The 19,661-nt window shown below is 38.2% G+C and overlaps 1 protein-coding gene across 5 annotated transcripts in view; it reads left to right on the top strand.

Annotated features, from left to right (window-relative positions):
• MDGA2 (MAM domain containing glycosylphosphatidylinositol anchor 2) overlaps positions 1 to 19,661 on the top strand; it is a 783,360-nt gene that overhangs the window by 397,592 nt on the left and 366,107 nt on the right. For 3 of the 5 annotated variants that reach the window (XM_070630080.1, XM_070630087.1, XM_070630095.1), the window contains exon 3: positions 14,755 to 14,929. In XM_070630080.1, coding sequence (XP_070486181.1) covers positions 14,755 to 14,929 — 175 coding nt within the window. The remainder of the gene's footprint in view (positions 1 to 14,754; positions 14,930 to 19,661) is intronic. The other 2 variants (XM_070630101.1, XM_070630107.1) reach the window with 1 other exon arrangement.

Genomic DNA, 19,661 nt, shown 5'->3' with positions numbered 1-19,661 from the left:
ATTAAATGAATGAATCAAGGAATGGTGAGATTTCACTAGTAGGCATTTTGGCATGTCATAGCATGTAATAAAGCAAAAATTATTTTGGGGCCTGATATGGATACGTAAGATTTATGTAATTATCTTCTCTTTATTTCCCTCTCAAAGCTTAAGTTAACTTTGGAAAGTAAGTAGTTTGAAAGACAGTATTGTAAGTGATACTTGAAGCTTTTCTCTTTTATGAGCTTAAGAAATATGTACTCTTTTAAAATCAATAAGATGATGAAGATTTTGATCATTTCAATACACCCTATCATTATATAATTAGATATCATAATTATATGTTTGAATGATTACACATATGAACACTAATTTCTTAATTAGAGATAATTATGCTAACTCTGTAAATATACAGTACTTGACTAAAGTGACAAAATCAAGTAAATATATTCATCAAAAGAATGTTATGGAAAAATAAAAATACATATCTATTGAAAAATCCCTTTCAATAGACTCTAGCATTTTCTATTTATTAGAAGTTTGATGTGAATTGTCTTCATTTTGCTGTCAGAATTATAACAAGATTGGATCTTCGCTGAAATAGTGACTGTATAAATTTGTTAGAGGAGGCAAAAATCCTTTTCATGCAGTGTCATGCTAGCATCGTGGAAGGTATGTCATTTCCTGTTACCTGATAAGTTCAACATACATTTATCTCCTTTTGGTTTTGTATCCTCAACATGTGCTGTTGCCAGAAAGTATTGAGTATTTGAATATATTTGATATCTTGGCACTTCTTGGCATCAGGCAAGTGGCATTGGTAGATGTACACTTGGCATAATGAGATCCTAGGTCTTTATAATTTTCTTTACTTAGGAATACAATATATGAAAACCACTGATGAGCAAACTAAACTTTCCGACATGTCCAAATGTTAATTGAGAGTTGAGAAGTAGTGTCTATAATTTAGCTCATGTGATTTTATATGTTTTCACTATCATACTACACTCAATGTGACTGAATTAAAAGTCACGTATGCTGTTAGGTCAATATTCTGCTTGTTAGATAAGCAACATTGCATGGTTTCATTAATGAACTTTAAAGAAATGTGGTTTTCCTGTGCTCTGGTATAACAACTTTCGAGAGCAGCATCTCGTTTATATTTTATGACTGGCAATCCCTTATTTGTTTTCTCCATCTTTTGTTTTTGCCATCTTTTTTTTTTTTTTTTTTTAAGATTTTATTTTTTCCTTTTTCTCCCCAAAGCCCCCCCCGGTACATAGTTGTGTATTCTTCGTTGTGGCTTCTTCTAGTTGTGGCATGTGGGACGCTGCCTCAGCGTGGTCTGATGAGCAGTGCCATGTCCGCGCCCAGGATTCGAACCAACGAAACACTGGGCCGCCTGCAGCAGAGTGCGCGAACTTAACCACTCGGCCACGGGGCCAGCCCCGCTGCCATGTTTTTTTCTTTTCTTTTTTTTTTTTTTAATGCCTCATCTCACATTCGCATATCACAGGTCACTTGAAAACTATCAGAAAGATTTAACAAAGTGGTGTTGAGGCCTAAAGGTGCAAAGTCTGACCTTTTTTTCTTTAAAATTAAGGACATTACATTGATGCAAATTAAGTATATTTTCCCACATTTGCTGGCTTGAAAACTAAGTTTGTGGGGGAGGATGAACAATTCTTTATTGTAAGCATTGTATTTTTGACATACATTGTGATATATTAACTTTGTAATAAGTATTTCATTTATATTTTACCTGAAATATAGTTTAGTTTTTTATATGGAGTTCACTCTAAATATTGTGAAATAAATCTTCATTTATGTCAGGATGAAACTGAGTATTCATGAGTTTTCGTGTAGATACTGGTGTTAACTTAACATAGATAGATGAACTTGTGACATAATTTACTGCCACACAGCCAAGATTTATCTTTAAACTTCGCAAAATAATTTGTTGAAATGTAAATACACAAATACTTTAAGTACTGAAGATGCAGCTTTTTGATAACAGTCCTTACCTTCAGTTGAAGATGCAGTAAAGTCTTTATGAATCATGCAAAGTAGCTTCTGCATATTTCATTGAGCTCCTAATAATGTTTCTATGTAGCAGAATATGACTTCTGATTGTTTACACTCTGTTGGAGGCACCACTTCTGTCTTCAGTTATCAGTGCCAACCTGTTCTCCATCATTCCTCTTCCTCTCATTAAAATTACAGGATTTAATAACATCATTTAAACTTGTGGGTTGATAATACTTAGGCAGCCAGGAGTTTTCTGTCAATATATTAATTCCACTGGGCAGTTAAATTTGATGGTGCTCATTTATTTATGAACTAAATAGTGTAGTCTCCAGCGTATATGAACCCAGGTAATTCCAAGGAGAGGAGCATGCATTGAAGGACGGAGGCCCCCAGGTGACATGATAGTGCTGACATTACATTTACTCTGCCAGGCCCAGCTTTCAGGGTGAACCTGATCGAGGACAGGTGAGAGTTGGGAGAAAAGGGGTGTATTGGTCAGGGTTCAGTTGCAGATAACATATAGCTTAAGCATATGTGGATTAATCTAGGTAATTAATTCCTTACAAAACTAATTGGAAGAGTTGCAGAAGGCCCTAAGACTGAGCTTTCAAGGATGACTCGAAAATAACACCAAAGCCTTTGCCACCCAAGAGGCTGCTTCCTGTTAGAAGCACAAAGTAGCTCTCCCAGGCAGTAGCTTCGAGAAAATTGTACCTTCGTACGTTGGTTGGGTCTGTTGGTTCTGTTGCATAATCGTGCCTACTGTGATTCATACCTGCAAAAATTGATTCCTCACAAAATACCCCTTTTCCCACCTAATTTGTTTCTGAATTCTTATCGGTAAAACCCAAATTCTGTCTGCAACCTTGGTGCAAGGGAGTTTGGTAAATGCAGTTTGTAGCTTTCTGGCCTCTGAATTACAAGAAGGCATCCTAGTCAAAAGTTGGAAGAGATGGTAAGCAACCAATGAACCATATCCTGTGGTCATATGGGACAGTCGCATGGGACAGTTTCCCAGCCACCTATCCCCCTATCCATTTGCTCTTTACCATATTTGGACAAAAGTCAAAATCTCTAACTTGCTGTTGAAGATTTATATCTTGAAGCTACCAAAGTGTTTAAGATTCATTACCTCCTATCAATTTCCTATTATTTGTGGAAACCCCTCTGCCTTAGGGCAGGCTTCTCTGTAGAGCTTTCTCTTTTAACTTTAAAATTCCTCATCTTCTGCCTTCTTTGCCCAGCATACAGATTCAAGTTCCTTTTCTAATTTCTTCTTCTGTCCCAAGAAGCCCAGGTAATGCTATATAGGATAATTTTGTGCTTTACTCTTCATCTCCGTTTCAATCAGGAAAAATATTCTGGTAGAAATAGAAATACATGCAGGCAATGTTACAATGGGCCAGTAAGTTGAATGATGTGTGCTGTCTTTACTAAGAGGTCAAGCAGCCATCCATTTTCACTTGTTCTTGGAGAAAGGTTCTTCGATCTACTTGAATTAAAGCCACCAGAGTCAGTCTCTGCTAATAACACCCCAGTGAGACTAAAAACAGACTCTGACTTCAGAAAGGGTGGGACCCACGTCCCAGCTCTCCCATATACTAGTGGTGGACTCTTGGGCAAATCATTTTAGTATCTTCACTGTCAGTTTTCTCATCTGTAATATGGGGAGATGGTACCTAATTGATAAGATTGTTGTGAGGATTTAATGAGTTATCTTAATATAGCATTTTCTTTAAAAATATTATTTTTAGTAGAAATGCAGAGTCATACAGATGCTTGTTAAAATCCTGCAACGACTATTTACTAATTGTATGGTCTTGGGAAAGTTAGTGAACCTTTCTGAATCTCATTCTAGTCATCTGCAAATTGAGGATAACAATATTTACTTGTAGGGTTGTTATGAAGGAAATTATACAAAAGAGACCAGTGCAGAATCCAGCACAATGTTACTTCCCATGTCTTCCCTTTCTAAGCTTTATGTAAAACTGAAACAAGTTAAATATAAATTCTTGTGATATTTACCCCTGACACTAATCTAGTGGGCTGAAATGTTTCAGATGTGTGCAAGATTAGCATACTGTTAATGCTCTCTGATTCATGGGTCCTGAAATTGGGTCACTTGCATGAACATTACAATGGTCCTCTTTTGTGTACCTTCTTTTTTTTTTCTTTTTTTTGAGGAAGATTAGCCCTGAGCGAACTACTGCCAGTCCTCCTCTTTTTAGTGAGGAAGCCTGGCCCTGAGCTAACATCGTGCCCATCTTCCTTTACTTTATATGTGGGACGCCTACCACAATGGCGTGCAAGTGGTGCCATGTCTGCACCCAGGATCCAAACCAGCGAATCCCGGGCTGCCAAGAAGCGGAACGTGCAAACTTAACCGCTGTGCCACTGGCCGGCCCCTTCGTGTACCTTCTTGTTGATGCCTCAGTTTAGTGTGGCATGTCTTCTAGTTGATGGCCTTCCATCACCTGGGTGTCAAGTGGAGTTTAAGTTCCAAGTCAATAACTATGAATAAAGGTCATTTGCACCTCTGGAAGATGTAAGATGTCCGTAAAATGTGTCATTGTTCTTGTTTTTCTAAAAGTTGCTCAAATATTTTAGGGGAAAAATGTGACGGAAAAATTTTTTCATAAGATTAAAAATGTACCCATAGGAATTAAGATGTTAATTTTTCCTTCCAGTTCCAAGTGCCCAGAAAAATGCAGAAGGACAAATAAGTCACTCCGAAATATGTTCTTAGGCCAAGTTTAATGGAACTTTTGTCTTTGTCTTTTAGATAAATTGTTAGAAAACATGAAATAGAATTGCACTGAATTATTTACTGGGCACAATCTGGCTAAATTTATTTGTTAGGAGAATAATAAAATACCATAATTACAGGCATCTCTGTGAAGCCTGTAAGCAAAAAGACATTGTCATTTTTCTGTAAGTGTGCTGGTTTTTTTTTTTTTTTAATACTTTAAATGGCAAAAGTTCATTTGGTTATCTTATGAATAAATTTAAATATGTCTTCAGTGGAATGCTGTCTTGGAGCGAGAGGAACGGAGCAATTTATTTTTATTACATTTATAATACTCTGCAGTGTCTGCAATGCTGTTAATTTAGATTCCATTCTATTATAAAAATCATTAAAGAAATTACTGCTTCACCTTCTGCAAGACTGAGAATGAGAGTGAAAACATTCCCACAAGAAACCTATGAGGAAGAAGATAGAAAGCTGTTCAGCAGCAACGGGTGAAAACAATCCTTAATTTGTAAAATTTTTGGTAAACTGAATATTGGTTATTAAGTATAAAAGAGCTACATTTAAATCAGGGAAAACTTTTAAAGTTCTGGAAGAAACATTATAGTGAAACTTGACTACCCTCCTTTATTTATTAACTCAAATTACAAAACAAAAATATGCTTGGAATATACTATAGGTTATTAAGCACCTTCCCCTTCATACAAATGACATATTGATGATTACGTTGTGAAAGTCCAGTTTAATGATTTATTTATTTTTTTACCAATAGTTTATTTTTTCTCTCGTGAGCTGGCATCAAGTATTTTGGATGCTTTAAATATAGCATTTCCAATGTGTGCAATTTATTTCTTTGTATTCTTCTAGTTGTTTCTTCAAGGCTGTTACTTTCATTATTTCAGATTTGAAAAACAGAACAGATCTTTTATTATAGAGTCTGCATGAGTTAAAGATGGATTTCTTATATTTTGCTTAATTTAATTTTTTCATGATAAATTGAGTTTGGCTGCTAGTTACTGAATGCAGAAATAATAGTTGCTCAAAGAAGATAAGCATGCATTCTGTGTTGGAAATAAATCTAGCTGTTGAGAATACTGAGACGGCATGATGGCTTCATGGTCACGAGGGACCCATCCTTAGCACCTGACTTCTGCCTTGGAGTTGGCCCACACCTCAGGTGGATCCTGAAGCCCCAGCTGTCACGGCTGAATATCCGACAGCAAGGAGGAAAAGGGAAAGAGAGAAATGGACCTGTGCCCTTCTCTTGGAAGGCGCTTCTTCAAAAGGCCCACACCATGCTTCTGCTACGAGAGATGTGTGTGGAAAGAGTTGACCTAGCAGGCTGGAGAATCCTTTCCTTAGAAAGGCCTGCTTGCAAGCTTGGCCCTTTTGTTAGGATCATGGAATCTGGATTCCAGGAAGCGTCCCCCCATTCTCTATCTGATTAGAGTGGCTCCCTGTGCCTAAATTGTTTATGCAAATGAGATGATTTACACTGAAAATTTGCTTTATTTTTGGGAGTCTGAGTTTTGGTATATGCTAGGCAGAAGGCGCCTCTGTGACCGCCCCTAATGACACCTTGGACCCTGAGTTTCCAATGAGCTTCCCTGGTGAACGATATTACATTTCACCCAGTTGTTATAATTTAACACTAGGGGAATTAAGTGCCTCTTGTGTGACTCCGTGAGATGGAGATTCTTGGATGTATGTGCCTGTTTTCCTCCAAACTCCACACACTTTTCCCTTTTGTTAATTTTGCTTTGTATCATTTCACTGCAATATATCACAGCCATGAGTATGACCATATATGATGAGTCCTGTAATTCCTCTTTGAGTCATCAAAGCTAGGTGTGGTCTTGGGGACCCCTGATGTGCAAATTCAGTAAATGACTATGGTAGGACTTCTCAAGTTATAATACAAATTTTAAAGTCTATCACAGATCTGGTATGGCTTTTGTGGAACTAAGATTATTAATATGATTTTGTGCTTTTACTGACATTCTCTTTTCATCAAGATGACTGCAATGTTTTGGATCTGAATGGCTAGAAGGATGGAGTTGCCATTAACTAAAATGGGAAAGACCACAAGAGCTGGTTTGGAGGGAGACCAAGAGTTCCTTTTGGATATGTTACACTGGAGTTGGAGGGCAGATGGTGTTGCCAGAAGACTGGGATTCACGGGAGAGGCCTGAATTACAAATACTATCTTAAGAGTTACCATCACGTTAATGGGGTTTAAAGTACTGGAGGGATGACCCAGGAAGAGAGTGTAGATGGAAATGGAGCTTTAAGGCACTCAAACAATCAGAGGTCAGGGAGGTGAGCGAGAACCGCCAAGGGGGACTAAGAAGGAATGGCCGGTGAGGAAGCCGCTAAACAAATCTCAGCCCATTTCCTTGTGGAGAAAACTTGGAGAATGTCTTGCATTTTTTCCTATTTTTCTATAGCTTATGTGAAATGTTGTAATCCTTAGGTTATGATAAAAAGCGAAGTCAAATGTTTACGTTTTGATCATGTCTGAATATATTTAGCACAGTGCAGGGTATTTTTAGACCAGCTGCATTGCACTGCTGATTCATTTAGTCTAAGTCTGTTCCGAAGCTCGGGGGGTTTGATGATAAACAAATTCATAGCTCATATCACCTATCCATTTGCTTCATTTTTGTATTATTTTTTCTCCAATATTACTGGTTTTCTTGAATGAATTTATCTTTATAAATTCACTTTTTTCCCCATTTATCAAAGTTTATTTTTGTCCTGTCTACTACTGCTAATTGCTAATTCAATACTATTTAAAATTTGACACTAGAAAGATATCGTTTGATATTTTCCCCTAACTTCAACCACCCGTGTTGAAAATAGAATCCTATATTTATAAAGAGGAATGAGAAAAATATTTAGATGGATTAATATAAATTCATCAAAAAATTACTACAATTTAAATGAGTCCCTCTGTGCATATTTCCAAATGAAAGTGGATGAGTAGACTCAACTTTGATACGAAGAAATATGTATAAAAATGCCAACATCTCAATTAACTAAAACCCATTACCTTGCGGGTGCCTGGTGGAGTGGGGTTTTGTCTAATTTATGTTTGTGTTGTCAGCAGAAATATAGTGCTAGGAATCCACTCAAGCAACAACGATTTTGTTAATGAGTATGTCCCAGGCTCGGTGCTTTGGGCTGGAGACGCCAAGAGCAAGAACAGTCCTTGCTGTAATGGCTGACGGTTTGTTAAAGGCCAAAGAGTTACTTCTGAGTTCTGGTTCTTTAGAAATAGAGCTTGAGATGAGGATTCATGTGCAAGTGATTTACTGAGGAAGCGCTCTTAGGAGAAACTGCTCATGGAGCGAGAAGGCAGGAGAGGAAAGGGAAGGAGCCAGGCGAGGCTGTGATCTTTGGAGGTTAGCTTCAACCCCTTCCTGCAAAGGAACTCTGGAGGGTAAATTATGCTTCAGAACCTGTCCCACCTGGAGGCAAGGGGCGAGGGCTGTTCTGTCTGCTCTGTGGGATAGGACTTCGGGTAAGGGCCGCAGGGTTGGGGGAAACCCCTAAACATTCCCGCGACTGTCTCTGAGAGCAAAGCGCTCCGCAGCCCGAAGACCTGCCTCCGAGAGAAGCGGGGATCGCAGGGGTCACATTTAGGAAGGACCAAGGAGATCTGAGGGAGTCAGGCGACTCCAAACAAATAGCTAACTTATATAATGTGCGCTGAGTACCCTCGTGGAGGGAACTGCAGGGTGCTATGGCAACAAAAAGGACAGATGCAATCCAGCTTCATTGGAGAGGGCGGGCTTTCTGCTGAGATGACTTCTGGAGGATCAGAGGGAGTGAGCTAGACAGCAAGTGAAGGAAAAACGGAGAACGTTTAGGCTGGAAGGAGCCCGGTATGCAGAGGCACAGAGTCACGCCATCGTGGAAGAACTGGAGCTGTAAATGGGGAGAGAAAATGTTCCAGCCTTTTAAGCCTGCCGTGAGATTAAAATCAGATGCTGAAATATAAAAGCCATTTTGTAAACTTTTAAGGAAGTATAATTTTGTTATTGGTTATTGGAGTACATGGTCAATGTCTGGATTATGCTGCAAAATAAAACCTTTCCATGTGGCAACCCACGTTAAGCCACAACACTGTGTATTTATAAGCATGTGCGCCAAGATGTGCCCTCTCTGTCACCTTTGGTTTGAAATGATGCTGGCAGGCCCTATTGGAGTATCCGTCAGAAGCCTGGCATTGTTAATGATAAACACGAAATTTATTTAGTTTCTCTCACAGTTTATTCGCACAGGAGATGAGCAAATTCTTCAAAGTTTAAATCCGAAGAAAAGCCACAGCCAAAAAAAATCAGAAAACCTGAAGTTTTCTCTGCTTTAAAGCAGAGTGTTCAGTATCTAGTGTTCAGGAAGACCCACGTGCTCCGCCTGTAATTTCCTTTTGTTTCCAACACATCTACCATGAGGGTCCCTCTCCTTCCCAGCCCTGTTCTCTGGCTGGTGAGACGACCCCTTGTTGATAGACAGACCCTTTTCTTTATTGCTTCCCTAAGCTGCACATCTGCACTCCACACACTGAGAAATTCTTCCTTATCACACTGGGAGCATGTCAGATAGCACTCTAACTTGTAGAAATCTTCTAAAGCCATAAATTATATTGTTGTTAGTAATAGTATTAGTGATGTCAGTAGTAGTAGAGATCTCTAGTACTCTGGGTACACTAGAATAATATGGTGTTTTATGCATACAGGAGAGAAATTTTCAGGTTAGAATTTTGTTGCTTTGTCGGACAATTGTGGTTCTTTTCTTTTTTTTTCTTTAAAGATTGGCACCTGAGCTAACAACTGTTGCCAATCTTCTTTTCTTTTTTTCCTGCTTTTTCTCCCCAAATCCCTCCAGTACATAGTTGTGTAGTTTTAGTTGTGGGTCCTTCTAGTTGTGGCATGTGGGATGCCACCTCAGCATGGCTTGATGATCGGTGCCATGTCCACGCCCAGGATCCGAACCAGTGAAACCCTGGGCCACTGAAGCAGAGCGTGCAAACTTAACCACTCGGCCACGGGGCCAGCCTCCCTGTGGTTCTTTTTATAAAAGTAGGTTTAGAAGCGACTGTGACATTTTGCTATAATTTATGGTGGACTGATACAATTTATTAAACCTGTATGATCTGGAGTCCTGTATTAAGTAACTTGAAGAGGACATCTTTCAGGGCCAACCCTGTGGCCTAGTGGTTAAGTTTGGTGTGCTCCACTTCGGCAGCCCGGGTTTGGTTCCTGGGCATGAACCCACACCACTTCTCAGCGGCCATGCAATGGTGGTGACCCACATACAAAATGGAGGAAGATTGGCACAGATGTTATCTCAGGGCAAATCTTCCTCAAGCAAAAAGAGGAAGATTGGCACAGATGCTAGCTCAGGGTGAATCTTCCTTAAGCAAAATGAGGAAGATTGATGACGGATGTTAGCTCAGGGCCAATCTTCCTCAGCAAAAAAGAAGAAGAAGAAGAAATATTTCCTCTGTAATTTTCCCTGATATTAGTGTAGGATAAGAGGATAACCTTTATTTTCAAAACTGTAATGAACACTGCCTACTTATAATCACCCATAGATGGTATAATAATAATAATAATATAATAATAATAATCAAAGATATTCCTTTATACTCTTTCAGGCTGACTCTGTAACTGGCTTTGTTGAGCTCCCAAAGGCTCTGGTGGCAAATTGCTCAGATAATGATAGCAGCTCAGACGATGCATATCCTACCTTTTCTCTGGCTTTCTTTTCGTGATGAGGGATCTTCTTTCAGAGTACAAACAAGGCAGGATGAACCTCAGATCTGTCTCTACAGAGTGACTGAGCATAGGTGGCCTAACTCCTTGGCCACTGGTAGAAAGTAGCTTCAATTCACAAGTCCTCATTCACTGGACATTAGTTAAAGGGGTTCTGAAGTCGAGCACTGTCAAGGTCTAAGTCCTCATGAGTCTGGAGCATCCATGCAGCATCCTTTTTTGGATTCAGCCAGGTCTAGCTTTGCTCTGTGCTTCAGATTTTTAACAGTTTCTTAAGTTATCTCAGTCGACACTGATTTTATAAAAGCAGTTATGTTTCAGAAATATCATTACATCAAAAAACAAAGTAGAAAATTTTCTCTTGGGAGTTGGATAGCCCTAAGGTAAGTGTCATGTTCTGCAACCTGAGAGGATTGCTGGGTTGTTTCTTCAGATTAAGTAGAGAGTTACAATAAAAGCAGATTTCCCAAATTGTAGTATCTTTCTTTTTCTGTTCATGTTTTTTTAATGAAAATGATTGTTTAATGTCATTGTAACAGAATCTAAACACAATCATATTTAATAATGCAATGTGTCTGAACATGGGATATATTTTATTCCCAGTGTGGGCACTAGCAGTTGTCCCAAATGTGCTCTCTCCTCTTCTTCCAGAGTCATTGAACCATGATATTTTAGCAGGGGGCTGGGCGGGAGCTGCCATGCATGGGAAAGAGTGCATTTCCCACCTTTCTTGGAGCTCCGATGTAAGCAGAAGTGTCCTGCAGCAGCATCCTAGAACTCCCTGTCAGAGACAACTAGGAGGCCCTGTGTGTCTTCTCTTTCCTGTCGCTAGGAACAGGAGGTGAAGACTAGGTCTGTAGCTGCTGGTTTGGACCGTGAGCTTAAGCAACACACGTAAGGAAGGCACCGCTGAAGAGCCTGAGTCCCTGAGCAGGGCCATTTGTCCTCGCTGGCCTGCCGCACTCCAGGCTCTTTTTATAGGACAGAATCTAACTTTTGTCTTCTAGAAATCACTGTTAATTTGTCTATCTTACTTACAGCTGCATACATCCTCACCATTCTATCCACCACCTCCTCAAGTTTCAACTCAAGTCATGTGTTGTCATTGAGCAGATACGTGTAGATCATCTACTGAGCTAATTGCTGTGCTCTGGAGTTGAATTAGCCATAGTTTTTCCCATGGTACTTCTTGTCTATTCTCTTGTTTCTCCAATCACATTCTGCCCACCTATGCCGGGCTGGTTCAGAAGAATCTCCAGGGGAAGAAATTAAAAATAAAGATGAATTGGTTCTACTTGTATTGATTATCAAACAGTAGTTTAGGGCAGAGCCCAGCAACCTACATTAAATTAAAATAAGTTAGATGAGTACTTTTATTTATTAATTTATTCATTCATTAATATAAAAGGTACTTAAGGTTTATATTTTCCTCTATGCACTTCTTTCACTGTATTCCTAGATTTTAGTACGAAATGGTTTTCTGTTCATTGACTTCCAGATAGTTAGCAATTTTCCTTTTAATTTTGTCTTTGAACAATGACTAGATTTCCATGTTTTTGTCATCTGTTGATTATTTATAATTGTATTGAATTAAGTCCAGATAACATAGCCTGCACTCCCTCTGCTTTTATAATTAATTAAGAGTTTTGGGCTTTTCTCCTTCCAACTACATGATGAATTTTTGTAAATGTTTAATGGACATAAGAAAAAAAAAATCCGTTATTCTACGGATGGAAGATTTTCCATATTTTTTATTAGTTATATATGTTGATTATATTTTTCAATTTCTCCTTGTCTGACTTACTGTTTAGCTTAACAGAAAAAATTGTATTGCCTGGAACTGCCGAGTTCTCAGAGATGTCTCGCATTTCCACTGCAACTGCAGGTTTCTCTAATTCTTCTGCTTCTAACAGTTTTGTAAATTTAGTTTTGTAAATTTAGTTACTCTGTGCTTTACTGCGTACCAATTAATGACAATATATCTTTGCTCTCAGTTGTGACTTTTAACGTTACACAAAGTAATGACCTTCTTTTCCTGTTAATATTTTAAATTGCAAATGTCTTCTTTTTAATTTAATCTTATTGTATATACACATCGTCACTCCTAATTAATTGATTTTAGTTTACATAGTCCCGTTACCGCTTTGTCCGTGCCTTCTTTTCCAGTCTTGGCTTCCAATCTTTTATTGTCATCTTGTTCTAATATATATATTAAATTATATATACATATTTGGTAAACAGCATATAAACTTGTTACTTTTAAATCCAGTCTAATAGACTCTTGTAATGGGAGAATTCAATCTATTCACATTTAGTCTATGATGGATGCAACTGTTTCCGTCTTACCCCATGGTTATTATTTATTTAAAATTATATATTCCTCTTTTCAATATGCTCTATTTTTTTCTCATTTTGTCAAATTTCTGTTCTTTCCACTCTTCCCCCTTTATCTCGTTTTCCTTGCTGTTACTGAAATTGTACCTTTTTCTATTATTTTAATCAGACATTTATGATTCTATTGTTATTTGTAAGCAAAATGTCTCCCATAGAGACACACTCTTTCCACTTCCAACTCTCCTGAAGTTGAAGATTTTAGAGCACTTCCTTCTCTCCTTGCCTTCCTTCCGCTCCCCCGAGGCAGGAAGATTTTCTCCCCCCCTTGTGTCCTACTCCCGCTCCAAATTCCTAGGTTTTGCTAGGATGCTACAAATCCCCTTAGTCTATGTCCTTTTGGTTTTAAGAAACTTTATTTAGTCCTTAAATTGTATGTTACCCAGGTGAACCATCCTTATTCATTAAATGCACATAATTAAGATTGACTGCTCCCCGATTTATGCTTTTCTGTATCTTCTCCAAATCCAAGGCCTTGGATCCAGTTTCTCCCTTGGGTGGTTAGAATATTATGTCAAGTACTTTTGTCCAGCGGGGTTATTTGAACCCTGAGGTTACTGGATGTTTGCATATCACTGGAGGTTTTTCTTTCTCACTGAGATGAATGAGATCTTGGCTGTCACATATTGGGATAGAGACTGTCCTTAGTCAATCCAGGTGCTCGTGCACTGTTTGCAAGCTTTTAGTGTTGGAGATGAGAATCCTGAAGATAAGCTGACCTCCCGTACCTCTCCAGGCTTAGCAATTAGAATTAAATTTGGCCGTTAGTCACAGAAAACCTCCGAAAAGTATGACATGAAGTAGAATTTTATTTCTCTCCCATGTCGAAGCCCAGGGCTATAAATAGTTCAGGTCAGGTAGGTACAACCCTGTGATGTTAGGGATTCAGATTTCTGCTGTTTTGTCGCTTCTGTGTGCTTGACTTTCATTCCAGTCAGCTCGTGGTGCAAGATGGGAGCCAGCAGAAATGTGCCGAAATGAGCAAAATGTGAAGCGCTGTTTCCCTGTAAGGACATTTCTACTTGAAACACACTGGCCAGACCACAGCTGACTGGATAGCTGGGAGGTGCTGTCTGTGTCCTGGGCAGCCATGTGCCTACTGGATAATTTGGGGTTCAGTTACTATGAAAGCAGGGGAGAGTCAGCGTGAGAGAATGAGCAGGCTCGGGCACATTATTCAGAGTTTGTTCCTTCTGTCTGGAAGCCTGTACAATTTTCTTTGTATGTCTGGAGTTTCTTTCCTCATCAATTATACGTATAACTTGGTAACATAGAAAAAAAACAAAACACTTTTAACAACCAGGTGTATAAAATTATACATAATCTCAACAAGCCATTATAGTAATATGCTCAAATTATCCAAATCAAATAGGAAATTTAGAATAAACCGTGAAGCACGTCCAAAAAGAAATTGGCAGCCTATCTATAGTACCTGTACTAAATAAATAAAATGTATGTCGCAGGGTCTGGAAAATATGAAAGAAAATTTTAAATGGTCCACAAAAAGAGAAACTAATTCATGTATCCAATGTACCACTTATATTTACCTCCCTTTATATTGTATTTATATTGCCCTCCACACTGATTAAGCTACCGTTGAGTTCTATGCCATTGCATTAGAATTACATCCACTATACAATGATGACGTCGCATATCAAGTTTTATGATTCAGTTGTGTGTATAAACTTTTCTCTTTCATTTTCAATAACTTGCCAGGAACAGCATTGTAGCAATTCTGAAAGCATACTGTTGAAATGAGTAATTGCTATTTGATTTTTCTGTGAGAAAACCAACCTAAAGTAACAATCTTTGTTGATGCTTGCTCAGATCAGGTGGACCAAAACAGCAGGAAGTGCCTCTGACAGATTCCAAGACTCAAGTGTCTTCAACGAGACTTTGAGGATTACAAACATTCAGCGACACCAAGGAGGCCGGTATTACTGTAAAGCAGAGAATGGCTTGGGGTCCCCAGCGATAAAGTCAATCAGAGTGGACGTGTACTGTAAGTAAATTTCTCAGAAAACTATGAGCAAGTCTATCATGGATTTCTTCTGTCCTGCAACTTGAGATCTATTTTTTATTGTTTACCTCTATTGAGAAAATCTTTGGTTTATTCCAAAAAATAAATTCTGCTTAGTTGAGAAAGAAAAGTGTATAAAGTAATGATAGCTCATTTAGTGTATTTCCTGAAGAAAGAATCACCATTAGAAACTTTCATAATTTTTATGATAAAATAATACATATTCATTTTAGAATATCTAAGAACTGGATTAATAAGATAGTACACATTACTAAAATTCCACCAATAACTGTTAGTCTTGAATGTAATACTTCTTACCTTTATATAAGTTTATAAGGGTATGTTTATCTTTGCATAAAAGATCATACTGTACGTACTGTAACTTGTTTCACTAACTACCCATGTGAGATTTCAGCTATTCTTATTTTTTAAATGCACATCATATAAGTGAAGCTATTTGAATTGGCTTGTGAAAGACCAAACTCTCTGTGGAGAGTCTGTTTTTGGTCCAACTCTGTTGAACGTAATCAGTACCTTGGGCAATGCTGTGCACCCCGGAAGGAAAGTGTTTGTTGATTTATTTTTGTCCTTAGTCTCATTTTCCCACGTGTTGCTGTTAGCACATACATTTAAAATCCTCTTAGTCCCCTTACTTTCTTCTCCACCAAGACAAATTAGGGGCCTACATTCCATTTGGTCTTTTGAACAGGCTTATCTATCACCCCAGTTGTCTTTTTTGGGAACTTGCATTTATATGTTAACTCTCTAGTGTTAGGATAAAAGGATTTTTTTTCTGTTCTTAAAGTTTTTCAGACATAAGGAACAGGTGAAGAGTTCCTGTTTTTCTATCTATTTTTCTTTCTCCCCTCTTTCCTTCTCTTTCAGTGTAGGAGGAGCGTCGCATAGATAGGAAGGTGATTGGAATTATATGTGATCTATTTATCAGATCTGCGCTGAATCTCATGTAATTATGCAGGTGACTGAGAACTGGGTCACACGGCTGCATTTGCGAGTCACCTTCCACATTCAGGCACTTGCTCCCTTCCTGGAAAGGATGAGAGAGAAGTCCATATCCATTCCCTCTAGCATTTTCTAGCCCGTAGGCATCCCTTGGCATAACTCAGGCCCCTGCATCCCACAGGCTGCTCTCTCCCTGTCTGTGTTGTTGCACAGATCGGCCTTACCCCTACACTTCCCAGGCACAGGGTACCCTCTGGCCTGCCTTGTCCTGATCAAATATTTCCAATTACATATACTTTTTTCCCAAAAAAACTCCTATTTTTGGTATTTTTGTTCATACATAATTTTAAATTAAACTTAATTTAAATGAATTAAACACTTCTATAATATAACTTTCTAGAGTACATACCTGTGCTTTTTTGGTTATTATAGTTTTGGTGATGAAGTTTTAAAATTTTCAAGTTCAGCTTAAACACAATTCTAAATACTTCTACTAAAAATTTTCAACTTCAGCTTAAACAATTCTAAAATCTAAAAAGTTCTGGAAATAGAATGGGTGTGTTTTGCTTTGTTTTGTTGGGTTTTATTGGTAACTTTTTTCAGCAAAACCTGATGTGAACTAGTTTGGTGGCATCATCTGAGGTGAAAAGACTTGAATAGAAAAATAGAAAAATATTTACCCTATTTTGTATGAAGAATCCTGTGTTTTCCTCAGGATATAACAGGTTTGAGTACACAGCATCGCCACCGAGCCTGCTGGGTGTGTTATGTCATACATGGTATATGGACTCTGTAATCTTTCTGAAACCGGAAACATTCTGAAAAACAGTCCCCAAGGGTTTTAAATAAGAGATGGTGACTTGCATTGCCACCGCGATAGGTTTGATAGTAATCGTTTTAAAAAAAAAATGTATTGCTGAGTTAAAAATCAAACACAAAGGGGGAAATGACATTTTTCAGGACTTCAAAAAATCTTCTTCTCTCCTCCTCTTGCTCCCCAGCCTTTGCAGTGCTCTGTTGCATTAGAGCCATGCTTTTCTATCTGTTCGTATCTCTTGCTGTCCACGCTCACGCGTGCCCCAGCATTGTAGTTCTGCACACTCTGATGGAAATGATAGTTCTGCTCCCTCCAGCTTCCCCAAGCCCTGTTAGTCTCCTAAGGCTTGTGTCGCCTTCACACAGCCGTGCATGAAGTCGTGAGCTCTGCTCCCTTCTTCTTCTGTGACTTCCTTTGGGATTCTTCCCACACAACTTGGACTTGACAAGTACCTCGTTCTGTGCTGTTTAAGTGAACGGTCACTGTGATGCATACCATAGTGAAGTACTCTTTTCAGTACTTTTTTGGTGGTCAGGACTTATTAGAAGGCTGTCCAAAATTATAACACTTGAGAAAATAACATGGTAGTTTATAGACTCTATGAATAAATGTGACATTTCTCTAATATACATTTTCCAGGGAATGCCTTACCTTCAGCTCCAGAGAAGATCTTTCTTATGAGGATCTAGACACACATTTTAAGTAGTTGTGCCTATCCTTAAAGGTTTGGATAAATAAATTTCATCAGATAGTATATTTTTGAACATGTTTTAACTGATAGGAATATTTCACAGTGGAGACAAGCGGGCCTACTTGAGCAATCCATGTGTTCCAGATGTAGCCTGATTGAAGATGACAGTTTTTAGATTCAAGTATGTTTTCTCTACGTGAATCTTTGTCATTTAAAACTGGTTCTCTCATTGTTGATAAGAACATGACTCGCACATTAATGCTGTGTTTAAGTTCGGCAACCTTGTTGTCTAACTTTGGATTGCGGTCTTAAGCTTCATCTGTGCTTGCCTTCTTATTTGTTATTGGACTGCTTGAATGAATAGATATTCATTTTTATAGACCACAAATAAGTGAGCAACTGTATTTCAGGTACTTCTGCCTTAACTATTTTAGAAAGTGTTAAAAAACGATAGGAGCAATTTTTCTGTTTGGAGCAAAATCCACACCAAAACACTTGCAATGGAGATTTCCGTTTCCTTTTGAAACTGGTTCCACAGGTGGAACTTTCGTCCACATCAGTAGAACTTGAAACACATGATGGGCATAGAATACAAAATACAAAACAATATGCAGGTCAGGATTATATTTGCAACAGCAAACCGAGGCACACTGTGGCTTGGATTTAACAAAAATCCTAATAAATAGCATTAGAATGTAGTCTTGAATCCCTTGTGATAGGTCATCTCTAAAAAGTGTCCCATAAAGTGTTAATTTTGTGGCCATCAGTAGTCTTGGTGAGTTTTCATAATAGTGAAATATCTCTCTCATTAAACTCCAGGTTCTCATCGTAAGTTTCTAGGCTTTAGAGCTGATACCTGCCTAAAATAAAATGGACGGCTAACTCCTTATTATTTAGATGACAAAATTTAGTTTCAGAAGAGGAACCTGCTAAAATGCTGATTGATATAAAATGAGGGGATTTTTATTAGATAGATATTTTGAAACATTTGTGACACTATATTAATATTTTGATCTATTTAGTAAAATTTATTAATCTGAACTAGCAGTTTCTTCGCACATAATTTTCTAAAATTTCTTGTAGTAGAAAAATTGGACTATGTAGGTTTTATAAAACAACTACCAGTTTGGGTTTTTGTACTATTTCAATCAAGAATGCAATTTGCTCTGTGATACTATTTTGAGAAAATATAACTATGTTCTTCAATTTATATAATCTATCATTTTATTTGTTAAGAATTATAAAAGCATTCCAAGAGTTCTGGGAAGTATAATTCCTTAATAAAAGTGTATTTATAAACTGGCAGATTTCATAACCACATAATGTTTTTTTCCTAAAATCTGACCTAGTCACTATGCAAATATTTCTGATCAAAAGCTAATTAACTACAATTCTTCTTTTGCTGAGAAATAGCTTCTGAGAGTCTGAAAGCTAGCAGCTATGTGTTTAAGAGAAACAAGTCGAATTAGTTCTACTTAAACCTGATGTTTTAAACATGTGCGTTCTTCATGTCTTCTCCCTGAAACCGTGCTCAAACAGTAGTAAAGAAAACAATAGTAACAACACCACCAACAAAAACACCTATCAAGAAGCTTAGAGAAAATGGGACAGGAGATGACAGAAAAACAATTTTGAAGGAAAAGATTCAGATCAGGCAATGACTACTGCTCAGCCTACTAAGAAAAGGTTAAATCAAAGCTGTCAGTGTGGAAGACAGAACTAGGCTTACGCACGCTCTAGAATCCTTCAAAAGCTCAGGAATCGGAGACACTACTTGGCTTTTAGAGTGAGAGTGTAATTTAGTCTAAAAACAGAAGAGCTGGTTGAAAGTCTTCTAGATAAGAAGAGTTACACACCCAGATCTCTTGCCACATTCACACAATTCAGTGCCTAACCACTTCCCTTCCCCCACCAGTCCATCCCTATAGACAACTAGAAATTTATTTTTGTGACATGGTAAACCAAAGAAACTTTCAGCTAAGAAACCTGGAATCATCAAAAACAAGAGGCAACATACTGTTGTTAAATCAGGGCTATTAAGTGGAAGTTTACATACTCATCACAGTCCCTTCTCGCCTTTGGTTTTGGAATGCCTTCCTGGCAGAATATTGGAGAATTCCTGTCTGTGAAAACTGATGAACTCTGGAAAAAGGGCTACAGATCCTGACAAGTGGGGGCCTTGGTGAAAGAGCCCAGCTAATGCACTCACAATGAAGCCTACTATTGATCAGCAGAGCTACCAATAC

The sequence above is a fragment of the Equus przewalskii genome, chromosome 1 (genome assembly GCF_037783145.1).
Source record: "Equus przewalskii isolate Varuska chromosome 1, EquPr2, whole genome shotgun sequence".
Taxonomy (NCBI): Eukaryota; Metazoa; Chordata; class Mammalia; order Perissodactyla; family Equidae; genus Equus; species Equus przewalskii.
This window is presented reverse-complemented; position numbering and strand designations above follow the sequence as displayed.